The 20,949-nt window shown below is 42.1% G+C and overlaps 1 protein-coding gene across 1 annotated transcript in view; it reads right to left on the bottom strand.

Annotated features, from left to right (window-relative positions):
• Window positions 1-575: 575 nt before the first annotated feature.
• The window catches only part of dyrk3 (dual specificity tyrosine phosphorylation regulated kinase 3), a 41,428-nt gene continuing 21,054 nt past the window's right edge, over window positions 576-20,949 (bottom strand). Inside the window, exons 3-6 of the mRNA XM_034166914.1 lie at window positions 7,531-7,736; window positions 3,796-4,108; window positions 3,256-3,672; window positions 576-3,150 (exon numbers count right to left, since the gene is read on the bottom strand). Of these exons, the coding sequence (XP_034022805.1) occupies window positions 2,419-3,150; window positions 3,256-3,672; window positions 3,796-4,108; window positions 7,531-7,736 (1,668 nt within the window). The 3' untranslated portion in view covers window positions 576-2,418. The remainder of the gene's footprint in view (window positions 3,151-3,255; window positions 3,673-3,795; window positions 4,109-7,530; window positions 7,737-20,949) is intronic.

The following is a 20,949-nucleotide window of genomic DNA, read 5'->3' on the forward strand; positions in this document are numbered from 1 at the left end:
CACTGGTGGTTTTATGAAGTCTTGACATTTTGTGAGGTAAAAATGCATTTATCTCTGTAGGTATCCTCTCCATGCTGCATACTTCTGATATTTTTGTGTATTCAGTGGTGACAAGAAATGGTTTACTCAGTGTATTGCGCCTGATCCATACAATTACACTATGAAGCCATTTAGCTATGAGTGTATAGGTTCTAAATCAAACCTGCACTGATTAAAATAGTTTTTATCCCACGTGAAAGTACAAACCCAAAGGCATCTAAAAATGTTGCCCAGATTGAAGAATTTTGGCGTTCCCCTTTAAGTGAGGCTTTCAATAAAGTTTAGGTTTGTCATTTCCACCAAATTGTTTTATGAAGGATATGAACACATACTGTTGAACCAAAATTACAGGATTCTGAATGAACACCTGACAGCAAAGTCACTTCAAAGAGATTAATTCAGGGCTGACTGGAGACACGTGTTGCTTCATGACACAGGCTCCAGGTGTCAAATAAAAACATGCCACAGGTTCTGCTTAGGTGACAAATCAACAGGAATCATTTGTTTGACATCAAATATCACCAAGGCACAGATCATTCAGTTGGTAATGTTTTATTTTTCTTTAGAAAAAGAAACTATCATCACTTCTTTTGGTTACTGTACAGTTTCTCTTCTCGCAGCCACTCAGTCTGTTTAACAGGTTGTGATTTCATGCTGAACACCAAACACCCTCCTACTAACACACAACACTAGTACAACATGACAGAATACAACTTGCTCTTTTGCCATTTCACATTTCTCGATGTTATGATGTGAAGAGCAACAGAAATCACTTCTATTAAAAAAAAACAACGAGAGAGTAGAAATCCCTGACAGAGTCAGTTGGAGAACGCGGTACAGGAGATAGAACTCTCAAAGGTGTGGTCCGTACACTGAGAACCTGACGTGTTTGTGTGTGTGTGTGTCTCTGTGTGTGTACAGCACCATAGTTCACAAAGTGTGAGTTTAAGATGTTTTTGCCCGATATGACACCGTGAGAAAACAAGGTGAGGGGGGAGGAGAGAGAATCTAGGTCAGATTGTGGAGCATGCTGACCCCCCCCCCCCCCCCCCCCCCCCCCCCCCCCCACAGACATGCTCTTGGTGGGCAGAACCACATGCATGTTCGTTGGGGGGGGGTGGGGAGCTTGGGGATTGCGAACAGAGCTGAGCCAATATAAGGGATGTATTAAAGTATATCTCCCTGAGAAACACTTCTATCTTCAGTACCATAAAAACTAACCTCTCTCACTGGCCTGTCAACACCATCACCTACCACAGGAGGAAAGTAATAACAATAATAAAAAATATTGGCTCATATTAAACACGATGCCCTTCACATTACCCTATAAACCTTCCTCACTCTGTGCTCACGTTAGGAGTCCCAGCAGCCAACTGGGATTATGGGAAGGTGACATACATCCAAATGTTCCCTTTCCAAAGCCAACTTACTTGGTTATCACAAGTTTTGTTGTTTTGTTTTTTTATTTGCAGTAACCTGCAGTGCTCCCTCTCTCTCTCTCACTCTCCACGTGTTTGTGTTTCAGCCTCACTAAGTGGTCTCACACAAGCCAGTTAAAGTTCAGTGCTACACTTTTGTGACAGTGGTCCTGCGGTCTCCATGGCCTTTGTTTCACTAACACGGGGAGGGAGGGGGCAGTAACAGGCTGTCTTTTCCTGTCTCCCACAGTAGCACCTCAAAGCTAAAGATCACACATGCTAACGTCACATACCAAGAAGCCATGCAAGCACCAAGGGGTCAGTAAAGAGTTATTGCTACAAAACGGCTATCCTAATCAATCTAACAAAACAACGGTATTCCCTCGTCACCTTTGTAAAGGCGTGTGTGTTGCATAAGCAAGAAAATGTGACTGTGTGTGCCGTCTACTAGGACATCACAGCGGTTGAAAGTCTTTGTTTGCAAATGCTAACCTGATTACGAGGTAATCTGTGTAGCCCTTTTCAAGTTTCGCTTTGAAAGGAGGGTCGTGACCTATGAGCGCTGAGAGTGAAGTGAGGCAAGTGACAACGCAGGTGTGCTGGAGTGTGTCGAACTAAAACACAGCACTCGTGTTCAACACATGCAAGGTAAAACGTTTGCTTGTGTCTGAAGCGGTTCGCTCATGAAAGCAGTTAAAAAAACAAGATCTAGTCAAACTTCATTAACGGCTGTCCAATGAAATTGCACAGCCACTCAAGGAACAATCTTAGTATAAAAACTCTCCCTCTCTTCAGCTAATTATTAAAACCAGAGACTGGGGTGATGACACCTTTCAGTAGAAAACAACAATAAAACATGTTTTAAAAGCTATATTCCACTTCTGCCTGTGCTCTGACCCCTCCAGGGGAGTGCAGAGAAGCATGGAGTGGAGGGAGAGAAGAGATTAGCGGCCATCTCTCTCTATGAGACAAGTTTTGGTAGGACTGTGCGAAGAGGTATGGCCTCCCCTGAATCCCCCAACATGTTGCTCCTCAGTTTGTTGCTGGCAGTTGTGGTTCCTATGCCAGGGCCCCCTTTGGAGAGGATAGAAGGGAAGGAGGTGCTGTGATGCTCAGGGAGCCGTTTCACAGTGGCTCCTTGGCTCTTCTCACTCCCAGGTATGGGCTTTGGTAGACGGCGGTAAAGCCAAGGGTGCCTGAGCGCCTGACTGGGGGTGAGGCGAGACGAAGGATCCCAGTCCAAACACTTTTTTATGAAGTCAGTAAAAGCAGGGTCCTCACAGCCCTTGAGGGCAGCGCTCCATTCTTTACTAGCTGGAGGGCCTCTCATTTTGCCACGACGAGACCGAGACCCCGTCAGCACAGTGGCCCCTGTGGGCAGGGTGTTGGCTCCACAGTAGCGAGGGTGGCCCTTGGAGTTTATAAAGTTCTTTGCCCGTTTGGCCTGTTCCAGAACCTTCTGTGGAGGCATGCCCAGCAGCTCCATGACACAGGCCAGCTGGTCACCCTCGTCCTCCCCAGGAAACAGTGGGTAGCCTGTCAGCAACTCAGCCAGTATGCAGCCAAAGCTCCACATATCTATTGGAAGGCCGTAACGTGAGCCAAGAATCACCTCTGGAGCTCGGTAAAAACGAGACTGAATGTAGGTGTACACACGCTGGTGCTCAAAACAGCTGGAGCCAAAGTCAATAACCTGATAAAAAGGAAGAAGAAGTAGTTGTTTAGGAAGTGCTGTAACAAGCCTGCCTCATTATACACACGATCCTCTGAAAGAACATGGACCAACCAGGTGTCTCACCTTGATGCCGCTGCGTCCCTGCTGTTTGAGCAGGATGTTCTCTGGCTTGAGGTCACAGTGGATGATTCTGTGCCGGCTCAGGGCTTCCAGGCACTGTAGGATGGAGTGGGCAAACTTCCTAACCAGTGGCAGGCTAAAGCCCTGGAATTTGTTGCGCTTGATAAGCTCATACAGGTTCATGCTTAACAGCTCAAAGGTCATACAGATGTGGTTGCGGAAGGTGAAGTTTTCAAGCATGTGCACAACATTCATGGCGCCATTGCGATCCTGCTTGCGCAAGTGCTCCAAGATACGGATCTCCTCCTGTGCCTGCCGATGGAAACGTTTCTCATTACGCACCATTTTTAGTGCAAGGTGCTGCTGTAGTTTGTGGTCATACACCTTGGCCACCTGACCAAAGCTACCTTTTCCAATAATCTGAAAAGAACAAGAGAGAAAGAAAATGAGTGAATCAAATGTCAGGGCGATCCAGGGTATTGATTTCTTAGACACTCCTGTAACTGTGAACACTTCACAACAGCAACATTAATTATATCTGACCTTAAGAAACTCGTAGCGATATGCCAGGTGGTCATGGGGAACGTGAATGTATCCACCTTGCTCATCATCGTAACCACAATTGTTGTTGCCTCCGGCAACAGCAGGCCTCTTCTTGGCATTGGGTCCCACAAAGTAAATGTCTGGGTAAGAGAAGACTTCAGCCTGCTCCAGAGTGGTCAGTTGAGAACGGTACAGCCTCAGAGCCTGGTCAGGAGTGAGAGGGCCACACAGCTTACCGCTGCCTCCACTATTTACACCATTTCCAATGCCATGTGGGCCAGAGGATTCACTGGAGCCTTTGCTGGATTCAGTGCTGTAATAAGCAATTATGTTATCAATAGAAACATTTTTGCACCAATATTGACAGCCAGAAAATATGACAGTGACCCAAATTACTTTACATTCCTGTCACATGAATTTTTTGGTTTGTCACATTATATACAACTGTACTTTTAAGTAATATGTAGAGAGAGAGAGAGAGAGAGAGAGAGAGAGAGAGAGAGAGAGAGAGAGAGAGAGAGAGAGAGAGAGAGAGAGACCGCTTTTATTTTAAGGAGTGTGATAGCGCGCACGGTCTCTCGAAAGAGAGAGAGAGACTGCGCACTCTCCCAGTTTAATGAGTCACAGCATTTCATTCAGGGCAGCCTTTACCACAGCCACTCAGCAGCATCTGGACACAAATAAAGTGATCCACCAAGACAAAAAAAAATAATAATAATACAACAACCCCTGGCAAAAATTATGGAATCACCGGCCTCGGAGGATGTTCATTCAGTTGTTTAATTTTGTAGAAAAAAAGCAGATCACAGACATAACACAAAACTAAAGTCATTTCAAATGGCAACTTTCTGGCTTTAAGAAACACTATAAGAAATCAAGAAAAAAAAATTTGTGGCAGTCAGTAACTATTTTAGACCAAGCAGAGGGAAAAAAAAATATGGACTCACTCAATTCTGAGGAAAAAATTATGGAATCACCCTGTAAATTTATAACAGCTTGCAGTCTCTGAGGCATGGACTTAATGAGTGACAAACAGTACTCTTCATCAATCTGGCTCCAACTTTCTCTGATTGCTGTTGCCAGATCAGCTTTGCAGGTTGGAGCCTTGTCATGGACCATTTTCTTCAACTTCCACCAAAGATTTTCAATTGGATTAAGATCCGGACTATTTGCAGGCCATGACATTGACCCTATGTGTCTTTTTGCAAGGAATGTTTCCACAGTTTTTGCTCTATGGCAAGATGCATTATCATCTTGAAAAATGATTTCATCATCCCCAAACATCCTTTCAATTGATGGGATAAGAAAAGTGTCCAAAATATCAACGTAAACTTGTGCATTTATTGATGATGTAATGACAGCCATCTCCCCAGTGCCTTTACCTGACATGCAGCCCCATATCATCAATGACTGTGGAAATTTACATGTTCTCTTCAGGCAGTCATCTTTATAAATCTCATTGGAACGGCACCAAACAAAAGTTCCAGCATCATCACCTTGCCCAATGCAGATTTGAGATTCATCACTGAATATGACTTTCATCCAGTCATCCACAGTCCACGATTGCTTTTCCTTAGCCCATTGTAACCTTGTTTTTTTCTGTTTAGGTGTTAATGATGGCTTTCGTTTAGCTTTTCTGTATGTAAATCCCATTTCCTTTAGGCGGTTTCTTACAGTTCGGTCAGACGTTGACTCCAGTTTCCTCCCATTCATTCCTCTATGAATACGCCACTGTGACGGGGGCTTAACTAAGTCAGGAACACTGTGGAGGATGTAGACCTTTGCTGATGATAGCATCATCAAATTCCATAATCAAGAGATGCTTTCATGGATGTAAACATAGAAACATACCCTGACCAATTCTGGAACAAGATCATTTAAATGGATGAAACCAAAAGTAATCAGAATGATGGGAAGGGAAGGGTCTAGAGAAGGAAAAGAACATCTTGTGATCTGAAGTATACCACGTCATCTATCATACATCTTATGGTATGGGCAAGTGTGACTGCCAATAGAACTAGGTCTCTGGTGTTTGCTGATGATGTGGCTGTGGATGGAAGGAATTTAATGAGTTCTGAAGTGTACAAGACTATATTATGTGCTCAGCCAAAACACCAAACTGATCAGACAGCACTTCACAGTGCAGATTGATAATGACCCAATATATACTGTCTACTGAACCTAACAGCTTCTCGAGGCAAAGAAACTGAATATTCTCAATGGACATGTCAGTCACCAGAATTCAATCCAAAAATACTTTTCCCTTCCTGAAGGCAAAACCAAAGGCAGAAAGACTCACAAACACATAGCAACTAATCGAGGTGGCAGTAAAAGCCTGGCAAAGCATCTCAAGGGAGGAAATGCAACATTTGATGATGTTCACTGGTTCCAGACTTCAAGCATTCATTAACTGCAAAGGATTTTCTTCTAAGTATTAACACACACACACACACATCTTCAACCGCTTAGCCCAATTAAGGGTTGCGGGGGGCTGGAGCCTATCCCAGCAGTCATAGAGCACGAGGCAGGGTACACCCAGGACAGGACGCCAGTCTGTCACAGGGCCACATATAGACAAACACATACAGACACACCCACATGCATACCTACGGACAATTTAAAGATTCCAATCCACCTAACCCGCATGTTTTTTGGATGTGGGAGGAAACCGAAGCACCCGGAGGAAAACCACGCAAACACAGGGAGAACATGCAAACTCCAAACAGAAAGGCCACAGGCGGGAATTGAACCCATGACCTTCTCACTGTGAGGCAACAGTGCTAACCACTAATCCACGGTGCTGCCTAAGTATTAACAATAATCCTTATATTTATGCTAGCTTGTCCAATTACATATGAGCTCTGAAAACAGAGGGACTGCATATAAAAATTATGTGTAATTCCTAAATAACTGATACATTATTTACGTTAAACTCCTTAAATTTAACTCCCATACCATTCTAGTGGGACTACCAATATTTAGACTCGGATCCAATTCACGATCACGCTACCTGGCTGTGTCCTTGGACATGACATTTCATTAACATGGTCTCAGTCCACCTAGTTTAAAATGGGCACCAACCTTGACTGGTAACCTGTGATTGACCGGTGTCTAATCCAAGGGGAATTGCAGTGTGGACACACTACAGTATAGGACATACTGCTGCTACTCTAAATTAAAGCTCAAGCTGTACACTACAAGCACATCCTGGATATTTTATTTCTACTGGTGTCCAGAAACAAAATTACAAAAATGATATCACCGTTCAAATACTTATGTAACCAACTGTATTTTTTTGTACAACCTATTAATTAAACCTCAAAGTCCACAACTCCAACCACATAGCTGCCACTTCATTTCAAATCCATTCTGATGGTGAAAGAGGCAACATTCCGCAAATTGTACAAATACCTATGCTCCAATTATAGATGGAATCATAAGAATCATGTAATATTTTAAAAAATTCCTTTCAGAATTTAAAAACGCTGAATATACCTGACTGCCCACTCTTTACATAAACCATTTACATAAGAAAAAAAAATTATTGCAGTAAACGCAAGACCCTTCACCCTAACTCACTTCAAAGTCAACTATTTGAGAAATGAATGCGAAGAACGTCCATGTACAGTTGATTAGTTCATAATCCACCAGACAAATACACCAGGTGGTGTAACATAAGAAATGTGTATTTTTTCCCTTTTTTTATTAGCATCTCCAAATATGCATATTTCTTACCTGTCTCCACTGTGCTCCTTGGACAGACTGGAAGCTGAGGCAGGTTTACTGGGGGTCTGACCAGTGGTCCCGCTGTTGTGGGTGGTTGCTGTGGTTAAAGCATTAATCTTTCGATTGCTTGTGGCGTCTTCATACAGGTATTTGACTTTGAGCTGGCTACCTCGTACAGTTACGTGTTCCCTCATTACAGCCTTGTTACTGACAATCTATAAAAAAGGGGGGGAGCACAGCAGGGGAGGGGGAAATGAGTCATTACTGTACTATGGACTCTGAATCTATCAGTGTGTATTTATGTCAGTATTTTCCTGTGGATGTAATTTATTGGAGTGCTGATAGGTTTCTTTGTGTCTGCGTGCTTAATGGGTCATACACACATACACACAAAGCAGTTGATCCAAAACTCAGAAAACTTTCAATACTGAAAATACCACCCCTGCCCATTCTTCATGTAATGTGGAGTTTCGTTAGGAAGGGCATGCACCTGTGTCAAATCCACATGCAGATCAATATATCCATGTCCATCCATATAAATCCAATTAAAAGGGAGAAACCGAAAGATCTTACTTTTTACAAGCACCGCCGCAGCAGGGCAATTCTATGGTAATGCAATTATAGCAGCAGCAAAAACTGGACATACAACCCCTGGCAAAAATTATGGAATCACCGGCCTCAGAGGATGTTCATTCAGTTGTTTAATTTTGTAGAAAAAAAGCAGATCACAGACATGACACAAAACTAAAGTCATTTCAAATGGCAACTTTCTGGCTTTAAGAAACACTATAAGAAATCAGGAAAAAAAAATTGTGGCAGTCAGTAACGGTTACTTTTTTTAGACCAAGCAGAGGGAAAAAAATATGGAATCACTCAATTCTGAGGAAAAAATTATGGAATCATGAAAAACAAAAGAACGCTCCAATACATCACTAGTATTTTGTTGCACCACCTCTGGCTTTTATAACAGCTTGCAGTCTCTGAGGCATGGACTTAATGAGTGACAAACAGTACTCTTCATCAATATGGCTCCAACTTTCTCTGATTGCTGTTGCCAGAACAGCTTTGCAGGTTGGAGCCTTGTCATGGACCATTTTCTTCAACTTCCACCAAAGATTTTCAGTTGGATTAAGATCCGGACTATTTGCAGGCCATGACATTGACCCTATGTGTCTTTTTGCAAGGAATGTTTTCACAGTTTTTTCTCTGTGGCAAGATGCATTATCATCTTGAAAAATGATTTCATCATCCCCAAACATCCTTTCAATTGATGGGATAAGTGTCCAAAATATCAACGTAAACTCGTGCATTTATTGATGATGTAATGACAGCCATCTCCCCAGTGCCTTTACCTGACATGCAGCCCCATTTCATCAATGACTGTGGAAATTTACATGTTCTCTTCATCCAGTCATCTTTATAAATCTCATTGGAATGGCACCAAACAAAAGTTCCAGCATCATCACCTTGCCCAATGCAGATTTGAGATTCATCACTGAATATGACTTTCATCCAGTCATCCACAGTCCACGATTGCTTTTCCTTAGCCCATTGTAACCTTGTTTTTTTTCTGTTTAGGTGTTAATGATGGCTTTCGTTTAGCTTTTCTGTATGTAAATCCCATTTCCTTTAGGCGGTTTCTTACAGTTCGGTCATACGTTGACTCCAGTTTCCTCCCATTCGTTCCTCATTTGTTTTGTTGTGCATTTTCGATTTTTGAGACATATTGCTTTAGGTTTTCTGTCTTGACGCTTTGATGTCTTCCTTGGTCTACCAGTATGTTTGCCTTTAACAACCTTCCCTTGTTGTTTGTATTTAGTCCAGAGTTTAGACACAGCTGACTGTGAACAACTAACATCTTTTGCAACATTGCGTGATGATTTACCCTCTTTTAAGAGTTTGATAATCCTCTCCTTTGTTTCAATTGACATCTCTCGTGTTGGAGCCATGATTCATGTCAGCCCACTTGGTGCAACAGCTCTCCAAGGTGTGATCACTCCTTTTTAGATGCAGACTAACGAGCAGATCTAATTTGATGCAGGTGTTAGTTTTGGGGATGAAAATTTACAGGGTGATTCCATAATTTTTTCCTCAGAATTAAGTGAGTCCATATTTTTTCCCCTCTGCTTCGTCTAAAAAAGTAACCGTTACTGACTGCCACAATTATTTTTCCTGATTTCTTATAGTGTTTCTTAAAGCCAGAAAGTTGCCATTTGAAATGACTTTAGCTTTGTGTCATGTCTGTGATCTGCTTTTTTTCTACAAAATTAAACAACTGAATGAACATCCTCCGAGGCCGGTGATTCCATAATTTTTGCCAGGGGTTGTATGTAACTAACAGTGAAATGTGCCGTTCATTTCTAAACTGGACGCTGTCTTGATCCGGTATGTCCTCTGACTAGCACAGGAATTGTGAAAAGACGTGGACATCAGCACTTTCACTGTTACAGGAGTTTTTGTCATGGAAAGAGGAACAAAGGTGGAGGAATTCCGCACGGCGCGGCGGAGCAGCATGGCGAAAAGAAACGCCGTGATGAAGCCTCACAGGACATGTTCAGCTCATGCACAATCACAATCGGATATTCACACGACTGGAAAGCAACCGGAATCCATCTGAAATCCACCTTTAAGCCGTCCTGTGAGACCAACACCGAGGTGGTTTTGTCCTGTGTAATGAACGGCTCCGTGGCGCGTCCCTCTGCTTCTTTTTCCATGAAAAAAAAAAAAACTCCTGTAATGGTGGAATGTGCCGGAAAAAGTGCTGATGTCCACATCTTCTGCCTTTTTTTGAAAGTCAGACGAGGTCGCGGATCAACAAAGCTTTCACGTTGGAAATGATCTGGTTGTTTGTGCGGGGTGTCAGCCTGTCCATCGGCGCTGGGAGCACGTCGCGCTCTCAGCAGTTGTGGGCCGTCCTTAAAAGCGCAGTAACACCCCGTAATCTGTTTAATCCCCATAAAATTGTCCCTGAAAGCCATATTAATTTTTTGAACGGTGTCCACCTGGAGGTCTCCTACAGTTTCTGGAAAAAAATTGATGCAGCAAAGATCCAAATCGTTCAGACATTTATTCGCAATAAAAAATAGACGAGAGGGGTGGACCACACCTCACTCAAAGCCTGCTCACAGGCGAATGAAGCAACCGACAGGCATGAAAAAACTCACGCATGCGCACGAGGGTTCAAGCTTGTCTGACGCAATCACACGTGATTCAAATCCATATGGTTTTTGAAAAAAATAATAAGGTCGGATACTTTTCTAACAGACCTCGTATAAACGCAACACTTTTGGTTTTGCTCCCATTTTGTATTAGATGAACTCAAAGATCTAAAACTTTTACCACATACACAATATCACCATTTCCCCTCAAATATTGTTCACAAACCAGTCTAAATCTGTGATAGTGAGCACTTCTCCTTTGCTGAGATAATCCATCCCACCTCACAGGTGTGCCATATCAAGATGCTGATTAGACACCATGATTAGTGCACAGGTGTGCCTTAGACTGCCCACAATAAAAGGCCACTATGAAAGGTACAGTTTTATCACACAGCACAATGCCACAGATGTCGCAAGATTTGAGGGAGCGTGCAATTGGCATGCTGACAGCAGGAATGTCAACCAGAGCTGTTGCTCGTGTATTGAATGTTCATTTCTCTACCATAAGCCGTCTCCAAAGGCGTTTCAGAGAATTTGGCAGTACATCCAACCAGCCTCACAACCGCAGACCACGTGTAACCACACCAGCCCAGGACCTCCACATCCAGCATGTTCACCTCCAAGATCGTCTGAGACCAGCCACTCGGACAGCTGCTGAAACAATCGGTTTGCATAACCAAAGAATTTCTGCACAAACTGTCAGAAACCGTCTCAGGGAAGCTCATCTGCATGCTCGTTGTCCTCATCGGGGTCTCGACCTGACTCCAGTTCGTCGTCGTAACCGACTTGAGTGAGCAAATGCTCACATTCGGCTGACGTTTGGCACGTTGGAGAGGTGTTCTCTTCACGGATGAATCCCGGTTCACGCTGTCCAGGGCAGATGGCAGACAGCGTGTGTGGCATCGTGTGGGTGAGCGGTTTTCTGATGTCAATGTTGTGGATCGAGTGGCCCATGGTGGCGGTGGGGTTATGGTATGGGCAGGCGTCTGTTATGGACGAAGAACACAGGTGCATTTTATTGATGGCATTTTGAATGCACAGAGATACCGTGACGAGATCCTGAGGCCCATTGCTGTGCCATACATCCAAGAACATTAACTCATGTTGCAGCAGGATAATGCACGGCCCCATGTTGCAAGGATCTGTACACAATTCTTGGAAGCTGAAAATGTCCCATACTCACCGGACATGTCACCCATTGAACATGTTTGGGATGCTCTGGACCGGCGTATACGACAGCGTGTACCAGTTCCTGCCAATATCCAGCAACTTCGCACAGCCATTGAAGAGGAGTGGACCAACATTCCACAGGCCACAATTGACAACCTGATCAACTCGATGCGAAGAAGATGTGTTGCACTGCATGAAGCAAATGGTGGTCACACCAGATACTGACTGGTATCCCCCCCCAATAAAACAAAACTGCACCTTTCAGAGTGGCCTTTTATTATAGACAGTCTAAGGCACACCTGTGCACTAATCATGGTGTCTAATCAACATCTTGGTATGGCACACCTGTGAGGTGGGATGGATTATCTCAGCAAAGGAGAAGTGCTCACTATCACAGATTTAGACTGGTTTGTGGACAATATTTGAGGGAAATCGTGATATTGTGTATGTGGAAAAAGTTTTACATCTTTGAGTTCATCTCATACAAAATGGGAGTAAAACCAAAAGTGTTGCATTTACATTTTTGTTGAGTGTATGTATGCAGTGAATGTCTCTGAGATCATCTAGACTCCTGCATACACCTTTAAATAAATCCCAATTTGTGCAACTAAAACAGTCCTGCAGACTGAGAACTGCCTCCTCCGATCAAACCGGATCCAAGCGTCGCACCAGTTTGTGTTTCTTCAGGACCGATTTATAGGACGGAAGTAAATACACAACATTGTGATCCGACAAGCTGAGCGGGGCTCGAGAAACAGATCTGTAGCCTCCCCTCACTGAACCAAAACAAAGTTCAAGTCGTTTACCATTACGGGTCGGACAAGTCACATATTGTGAAAAATTACACAGCGATCTCCCTGGCTGACAGTGAGTGAAATCGCCCATAACAAAAATCGGCACATCGGGGGACAAAGCCTGCAGCCACCACACGGTCCTGGCTATAGCCTGGGTAGCTACCTCAGCATTAGCCCTTGGATGAATGTAAACAATTATTACAAATAACTGTGGAAATTCCCGAGGTAAATAAAAGGGGCGAAGAGACACCATGAGGAGTTCAATGTCAGGTGTACACAGTATCTCCCTAACAAATTACCGCGTTACACCAGTTTTTAGTGACATAAAAACAAACCCCTCCCCCTAGCGATTTGCTTGTCACAGAGGGGTCTCTATCCAGGCAGAAAGGCTCTCCAAAGCCGTCTAATTCCAAATCAGACTGAAGGTCTTGTTCTTGTTAAGGCAAGAATACAAGCACTTTTGTACTCTTCCACGAATTTGATGTTTGTCTGGAGTTCATCAATTTTATTTCGGAGTGATTGGACATTGGCTAAACTGATCGTCTTTAGTCTTTGGCTCATGCCGCCACGTCTCCCCCTCTTCCTTAGGCCAAACGGCCCGTGGCGTCCAGCATAATTTTCCACTGGAAGCTCCGGACAGATGATCTCCGCGGGAAATGTCACCATGGGATCCACGGTACCAACAGCATTATTCCGTAAAAACAGGAGGAATTCAGGGCTGTACCGTGGTTCTCCAAGTCCACAACAAAAGTGCCAAAAAAGCATAAAAAGTAACAGGAGGATCATCATCATACCCCGGTGAGTCACTGTTTTTGCTTCTGTAACACCCCAAACCAGTAAATTCAATACAAGACGAAAGTGAAACAATACTGCAACACACTCGCACACTGCTGCTACCTGTTACCATTACCAGCACCATAACCCCAGACCCCCCAGAATCAAGAATCAACATAAGCAAGTGTTTCAAAGTTCTACAGTCTTGCTTTAGCCTGAAATAAACAGCTTCTTTCCAGCAACCCCAGGAATTCATTCTTCCTCTCCGCCTGTCTCTCCTTGCAGGTGAAAGAATCCTCTGCAACATTATGGAGCACAAGGTAAATGACGGTCATAAAAGTTAGATTACACTGTCAGACTGCAAAAGTGCTGCATCTCTTAATAAGACAGACAGTTACAAACTCTCCTTGGGTTTCAGATACAGATATATCTCTGAGAAGAACATTAACTGTATATTTTCAGCTGCCTCTCTTTCACATGGAGACTTTTTATTTTAAGGTCACAGTGGTTTCGTTCACCTGAAGGATAGGAGGTTTTGGTTCTAATGGGTTTCTGTCAAACATGAAGCTATGCTGCCAAGTGGTGTACACATAGCTGAGCAGGTCTACGGAGGATACCATGTCAGCTGATGAAGGTGATGAAAGACACAAACGTATATTAAAAGGAGGTGGTGACATGTCCCACTCACAGAAAACTCGTCTTGGCGTGTAGTTTGTGTTTTAAGCTTGCATCTTAAAATAGAAGTGGAATGCAAGAGGGTTTTCTGTTTGTGTAACGATATCCCCTTGTTCAAAAAGCCCTACTGCTGACCCACAGTTCCACATAGCTGTTGGTCATCTGCACTGCAAAGATTAAAAACCTTCATTCAGTGTGACACACATGCCGACAAAAAAAAAAAACTAAATGTGCTAAATGTGGAGCTCCATCAGCTGTGGTGGAATACTGACTGTGACAGTGATGTATTTCTTTCTTTGTTTGTTTATTGGATGAGGACAATGCACATTAATGAACACTTTGTACATTTTCATGACAAAGTGTAAATATGCCAGATTTAGCTAAAAGCTACTTTCCATCTGTAGTCCTCAGACACACAACAACAACAACAAACAATAATTACAATAAATACAAAACATTAAATTATATACAATACATCTAACCTATGTTGACAGGCTTGATTGTTTTTGAGCCATTTTTAAGCTCATTTAATGATAGAAACAACAATAACTGGCCACCAGGTGATACAAAGAATGAAGAGTCCTCAGTATACAAATCTGCACAATGCAACACGTGGAGAGGAGCTAATCTTTCTACTCTCAGAGAAACGCCCAAGTATGCTTTCCTCCACCTCGCATGTCAACACAGTGGGATGCATAACTCAACACAAGTAACACACTTAAACTAAACTGCATGAGTAATAAAATGTAATGATAATATTGACCAGTATTCAGCACTGTTTACTGACAATAAATCTTTATGAAGAACCTGAACCAAGTCCGACTGCACTTCCTCTTTTTCTGCCCCTGTAATACAGGCTGTTAACGAACAGTGAGAAGTGCAGACCAAACTGAACCAGCACATGCTGCTCTCACTCACAGCAAACTCAACAAATTACCTTTTTGAGGGTTGGAGAGTGTGTGACAAAAAACACAAAAGAGGTGGACAGGACTAGAATAGAAAATTCAGCCTAAAGTCTGTACATACCTGCTGACTGGGGGATTACACTAGATAGAAGAATGGGAGTTGGGAGAGAAATGTTGATTGGTGATTTTGTTTGTGGGTCACATTTTTTCAAGTCCAGTAACTCTTTACAATCAAGTGGTATCTTTTGGTTTGCTGTTGCTGGATACTGTAGAATACTGACCATGTATGTGCATTTCCTGACATCGTGACAGCCACAGCGAGAGGCATTCATTCATTAACATTTATGGAAACATTACCAACTAGTACAAGATGGCAGGTTACATTTATCCTTCAGTCTTGTATCAGGATGTGAAAATGTGAGACATAATATCCACTGTAGCGTCTCAGACGTTTTCAAATAATTTTTTTCAAATATGAAACCAAATCCAACACAGGCCAGAAAAACAAAATTAACCAGGAAACATTCACCACAGAAGTAAATGCCCTGATTTCAGAGAATTCCCAGAAAACTGCCATCACTGTATCTTGTACAAATGTACTTCAAGAGTTTCAAAATGTTTAATTGCACTGCATGTTTGCCTCACATATGATTAGAATAGAATAGAATAATTCTTTATTGTCCACCGATGTCTTTGGCTCACCAGCACAAAAAGACAAAAAAAAAAAACAGTCATAAAACATTCATACAAACACACGAATAAAACAAAAATAAGATACATAAAATACACGGAAGTAAAAGAAGATATAGAATAAGACCTAGTAAGATAAATAAAACGTACAGTAAGATCTAATAAAATCAAATAAAACCGAAGTAAAGCAGTTCAGGTTTAATTTGTGGAGTGGTCACTTTTTTGAGTTCATTATGGTGACGGCATTTGGTATAAAAGATTTTTTGAAAGAACCTTTGGCCAGAGGAGCTCTGTAGCGCCTCCCAGACTTCAAGAGCTCAAACTGACAGGACAGAGGATGACAGCTGTCTGCCAGGACTCTCTCAGCCTTCCTCCTCATCCTGTCAGTGTAAAAGTGGGCCAGAGTCTTCTGGGGTTTTCCCACAAATTTCCCCGCCATTTTTACAATTCTATTTAATTTGTCCTTACATTTACAACTCAAGTGACCAAACCAAACACAAAGATGAAATGTTAAAATACTCTCAATATGTGCAGAATACACAAGCTCTAAAATCTGCGGATTAACACCAAGACAACTCAATCTTCTGAGAAGACTGAGTCGCTGTGAACATTTCTTAAAGATAAAACTATCAAGAACTGTACTAAGATATTTAAAAGTTTCAACCGTTTCAACAAGCTGGCCATTGAGTGAAACTGGCTGCACGGTCAGTTCTTGCTTTGTGTGAAAAACAAGCTCCTTTGTCTTAGACACATTGATTTCCAGCTGGCTGTCGAGACACCAAGCTTCAAGAGCCTTAGTGTGAGCGAGATAGGAGGCTTCGCCAGAGGAGTCACACTTCTGTAGCAGGCCGACTAGGGCCATGTCATCCGCGTATTTAATCAGTTTAAAGTTTGTGTCATTAACTGCAAATTCATTTGTAAAAAGAGAGAAGAGCAGAGGTGAAAGAACGCTACCCTGTGGGCAGCCAGTGCTTATGATGAGCTCTCCTGACAGAATGTTGTTAGCACAAACTCTTTGAGGGCGACAAGACAAAGTCTCTGATCCAGAGCATCAGGCCCTTTTCAACATTTAAATCAGCCAGCCTTTTCAGAAGAATATGTAATTTCATAGAATTAAAAGCTGCACTGAAGTCTACAAACAAAACCCGAGCATATGTTTTAGCAAGTGAAAGCTGCTTTGAGATCATGTCCAGCAAGATCAATCCGGCATCATCAGTACCTCTGTCCCTCTTATAGGCAAACTGCAGAGGGTCTAGTTCACTGACCACTGTGGTGGTCAGGACGTCAACTAAAACTCTCTCCATAGTTTTACATAATATGGAGGTTATGGCAATGGGCCGAAAATCTTCAAGTTTGCTTGCCCCTGGCTTTTTTGGTATAGGCCTTATTATGGAAAATTTCCAAGATTTGGGCACTCCTGTGACAAGAAGGGAATTAAACAATCTGGAAAAGACTCCTTTTAATTGAGGAGCACAGTCTGAGTAGACAGGCTTTCAGTCCATCTGGGCCAGTGGCCTTGTTTGGCTTCAGTTTAGAAAGACTTTTAGCCATGTCATCCTCAGTGATAGCTGTGGGAGCTCCTGCTGGAAGATTTTTACATGACTGTCTGGTCAGAAGCTTTAAAAAAAAGCTGTTTCATGTTTTACACTTGGTACACTCACATTAATAAGCTTGTAGCTTCTGAATGCTAAAGCAGATTTTTTGTTATAAATCCATAAATAATCCATCAAGTTTTCAAACATTTAATTGCATTTATTTAAATGCATTCATAAATTGTAATGTGTGGCGTTGGTGTGCAAACCAGCTTTTTAAGACTTTATACTGCTTTGTGCATGGTACTTGGATTGTCTTTTGCCCATTTTCTTTGCCTTTAACCTATCCCAAATCGGTATCACAACTTACATGTTTGTTTGACAAGATTACTAATCCCAAGCACTTTAATCATTTTCATATTTATGGTTTCCCTAATCCTAACTGACATGATTTAAAGCTGGAATGCCAAAATAGAATGCTATGCACTGTGGGTGTGCTGCTGTTGTTTTTAGCTGCTGCTGGGTTCGCGCTAACATGGCACACAGAATTTGAAAGAAAAAGTCAACATTTTTCTAAAACTTGCCACTGGCGAAGCAAACAGCAAGCTAACAGCTCGCCACATCCAGCCCTAATTTATCAAAAACAAGAGCAATCAGAGATTTCTGACGAAGTAATCCTTCAAAACCTATATAAAAGGGAAATCTTGATCCAGAATTCAGATCCGAATCAAGATCACCTCCACAATTCACTGGAATCTTCCAAGCCCTAATATCTATCTGTGGTGCAAATTTGGTTAGAATCTCGGAACGGCCATAATAATGAGAATAGGATTGCCAGTATACATACCAAAGATCTTCTTCTGATGCATCAATGATACTGTGATCCTTTGTCGACCCCTATTTAAGAATACTACTAGAAAAATATCCCAAAAGATGACTAAACTTGTGGATTAAAATAGTGCGTGACTTAGGGATGTCCCGATCAGGTTCTTTTATACTCTCGATCAATGTCATTCAATACAGAGTATCTGCCAAAAACTTTGTTCCTATCGAACACTCTTATCCTCATAGATTTCACAGTTGCACAGAGCACACTGCAAACACATTAAGAGAGAGTAAGAGAAGACCTTCAGTCCAAGTTGCTCCTTAATGTTTTAATTTGTTTATTGAGTTAAAAAAAAAGTGAACAGATTTTGTTTTATGGCTCAACAATTCCATATGGTACAGCACTGAACTGTAGCAATAATGACTGATGGCACTGTAGTTATTAAAAACACATTACTTGTTATTATTAGGAGTAGTATTATATGCAAAAAAATGTCTTTAAAATGTCTTGAGAAGTGGAGCTTTCCTCGAGGGCATTCCAACCCCTCAACACTAGCTATGCATGTGCCTGTCTCTGTTAGAAGGAGGAAAACAAACACGAGGATGAGGAAAAACCCATTTATTAATGTGGAAACACTGCCTGATTGGCCAAATACAAGGATCTATCACATTCACCATCAGTCAGAAACAGATTCGGTGGATATTTGAAACAAAAGACAACATGAAAAGATTTTTAAAACTTACACCGTGGGTTTAATTTAACCAACACTAATCAATCAAAAAAACACCTTGATTGAGCCCAACTCTGATCACGTCCATCAATCGGGACATCCCTAGTAGTACTACTTCATGCGTTTTGCTGAAAGCAGATGGTAGCAGCCCATGTCCTCAGATAAATAGAGAATGTAAACCACAATATGCCCAAAACTCTTGGCCAAATTTCAATGATCTGAAAGATGCAGTACATTATTTCTATATTGTAACAACAAACTTTCCCAAAGTTGGTGATTCCTGCTGTACTTTAATGAAGACCCAAAATGGTGACTTCATTTTTATTGACTGGTGAAACAGGCAGAAATGACCATATACAACAGGCATTCTTGTGTATCCCCAGGCAGTCTTAAGGGACCTTGATACTTGCATGCATTTAACCCCGCACTGCTACGCAATTCGGCATGCCAATGCAACCTGTGTTCCACTGGATGCTGCGTTAGATAAAATAATTATTTTGTAGCGGATTAATCATTTGCTCTCAGAGTTTGGCCGATAAAACCACCTCTAATCGCTCCGGAATCAGAGGAATTTTCTATAGCTGCAGCTGTTCTCATGCACTTCATGATGTTGAGAACACATCTGGAATTGTCTAAAAGGTAATTATTTGTAATAAGGGTGTAACGGTACATGTATTTGTATTGAACCGTTTCAGTGTGGGACGCTTGGTTTGGTACAGGGCTGTTCACGGGTGAGTTCGCGTTGCGTGCGTTTACGTTCAGTGTTGCCAACTTAGCGACTTTCTCGCTAAATCTGGCGACTTTCCAAACCCTCTTGACGACTTATTTTCTCAAAAGCGACTAGTGACAAATCTAACTAATCCTGGCGTTACTGGAGGCTTTTCTGATATTTGGCGACTGAAAGTGAAAGTCTCTGTTGTCATCGAGCGGCCGCGGGTCTCCCAATCCTCCGCTTGCAGCAGCCATAAAGCACTAGCGGAGGGATATGTACAATCCTCCTCACTGTGATGAAATACTCCCCAGGCTTTGAGAAGCCCTGGTCTTGAGAAGTTATTTTATTTTAATAACTGATGGCTAATTTTAATGGCAAAATAAACAAACAAACCAAGAATCAAGTTTATTTGTGGTTCTACATATTTTAAGGTGGTTTTACTCACTTTTTTGCCTCTCCCAAAATGTTTTTGTTTTCAAAAATGTATTTAAAAAGATATATCAACAAACATTAAATGAACAGTTAATAGCAACAGATAGAAAATAAAATAAATTGCACAAAATAAAGGGATTCTTTAACATGAATTCTCTTTAAAGGGGATAGAGAATCAAAATCATCTTTTTCATGTTTTTGGTGTTAGTTCAGAGTCTCCCCGCTGTGGGGAATACACAGGAAGTGCCAGCAAGTTTCAGAACCTCTGTTTCAAGTATTTCTCCTTTTTTGAATTGCCCCTAGAAAACAGGCCAATCCCTTTTTGAGAGAAAACTTATGTCACTTTTTCACCAATAGCCCCCACACACACACACACCCACCCCCTTTCACACACACCCCTTCGAAATTAATTATTCATAAGGTTGTGCCCACCCATTCGTAACACTTGAAGAGAAGCAATGGTGAGCTACAGGTGTGCTTTCCCAGGCTGTTTTAGCGGACTACGATCTTCCCACGGAAAGCAATGTACGCGATCACTGGCTTTTATTCATTTTTAACCGCATCCCCAGTACATACAACTGCCGACTATTTCTTTGCTCTGCGCATTTCACGGAGGACTGTTTAACAAACCTTGCACGATTTCGAGCTGGCTTCAGTTGGCATTTAATACTCAGTAGAGGGTCAGTTCCGACTCTGCGACAAAATCAACCCCAGCAATCAGTACAGCCTGTGAGTATCACATTTTCTTTTGTTTTAAATTTGTGTTGCGCCATATTCCTGTTGTAAGCATTGCACGTTTGAATGGCACGTTAGCTCTGGTTTGTTCCTCTAAAGGGAATGAGCTAACCCCTTAGCAGCTAGGGATGTGTATCAATAACCGGTTCCTTTTGGGTATCGTTAAGAAATGACTCGATCCACCGACATCAATAAGCTTTGTGCTTAACGATTATGTTATCGGTCCTTCAGAGTGGCCGTTGTTTTGGGGGTGTTTGTCAGGAAAATGATTTCTGTATTGATTGGACCCTGCAGC

Source organism: Thalassophryne amazonica, chromosome 3 (genome assembly GCF_902500255.1).
Source record: "Thalassophryne amazonica chromosome 3, fThaAma1.1, whole genome shotgun sequence".
NCBI classification, from domain to species: Eukaryota; Metazoa; Chordata; class Actinopteri; order Batrachoidiformes; family Batrachoididae; genus Thalassophryne; species Thalassophryne amazonica.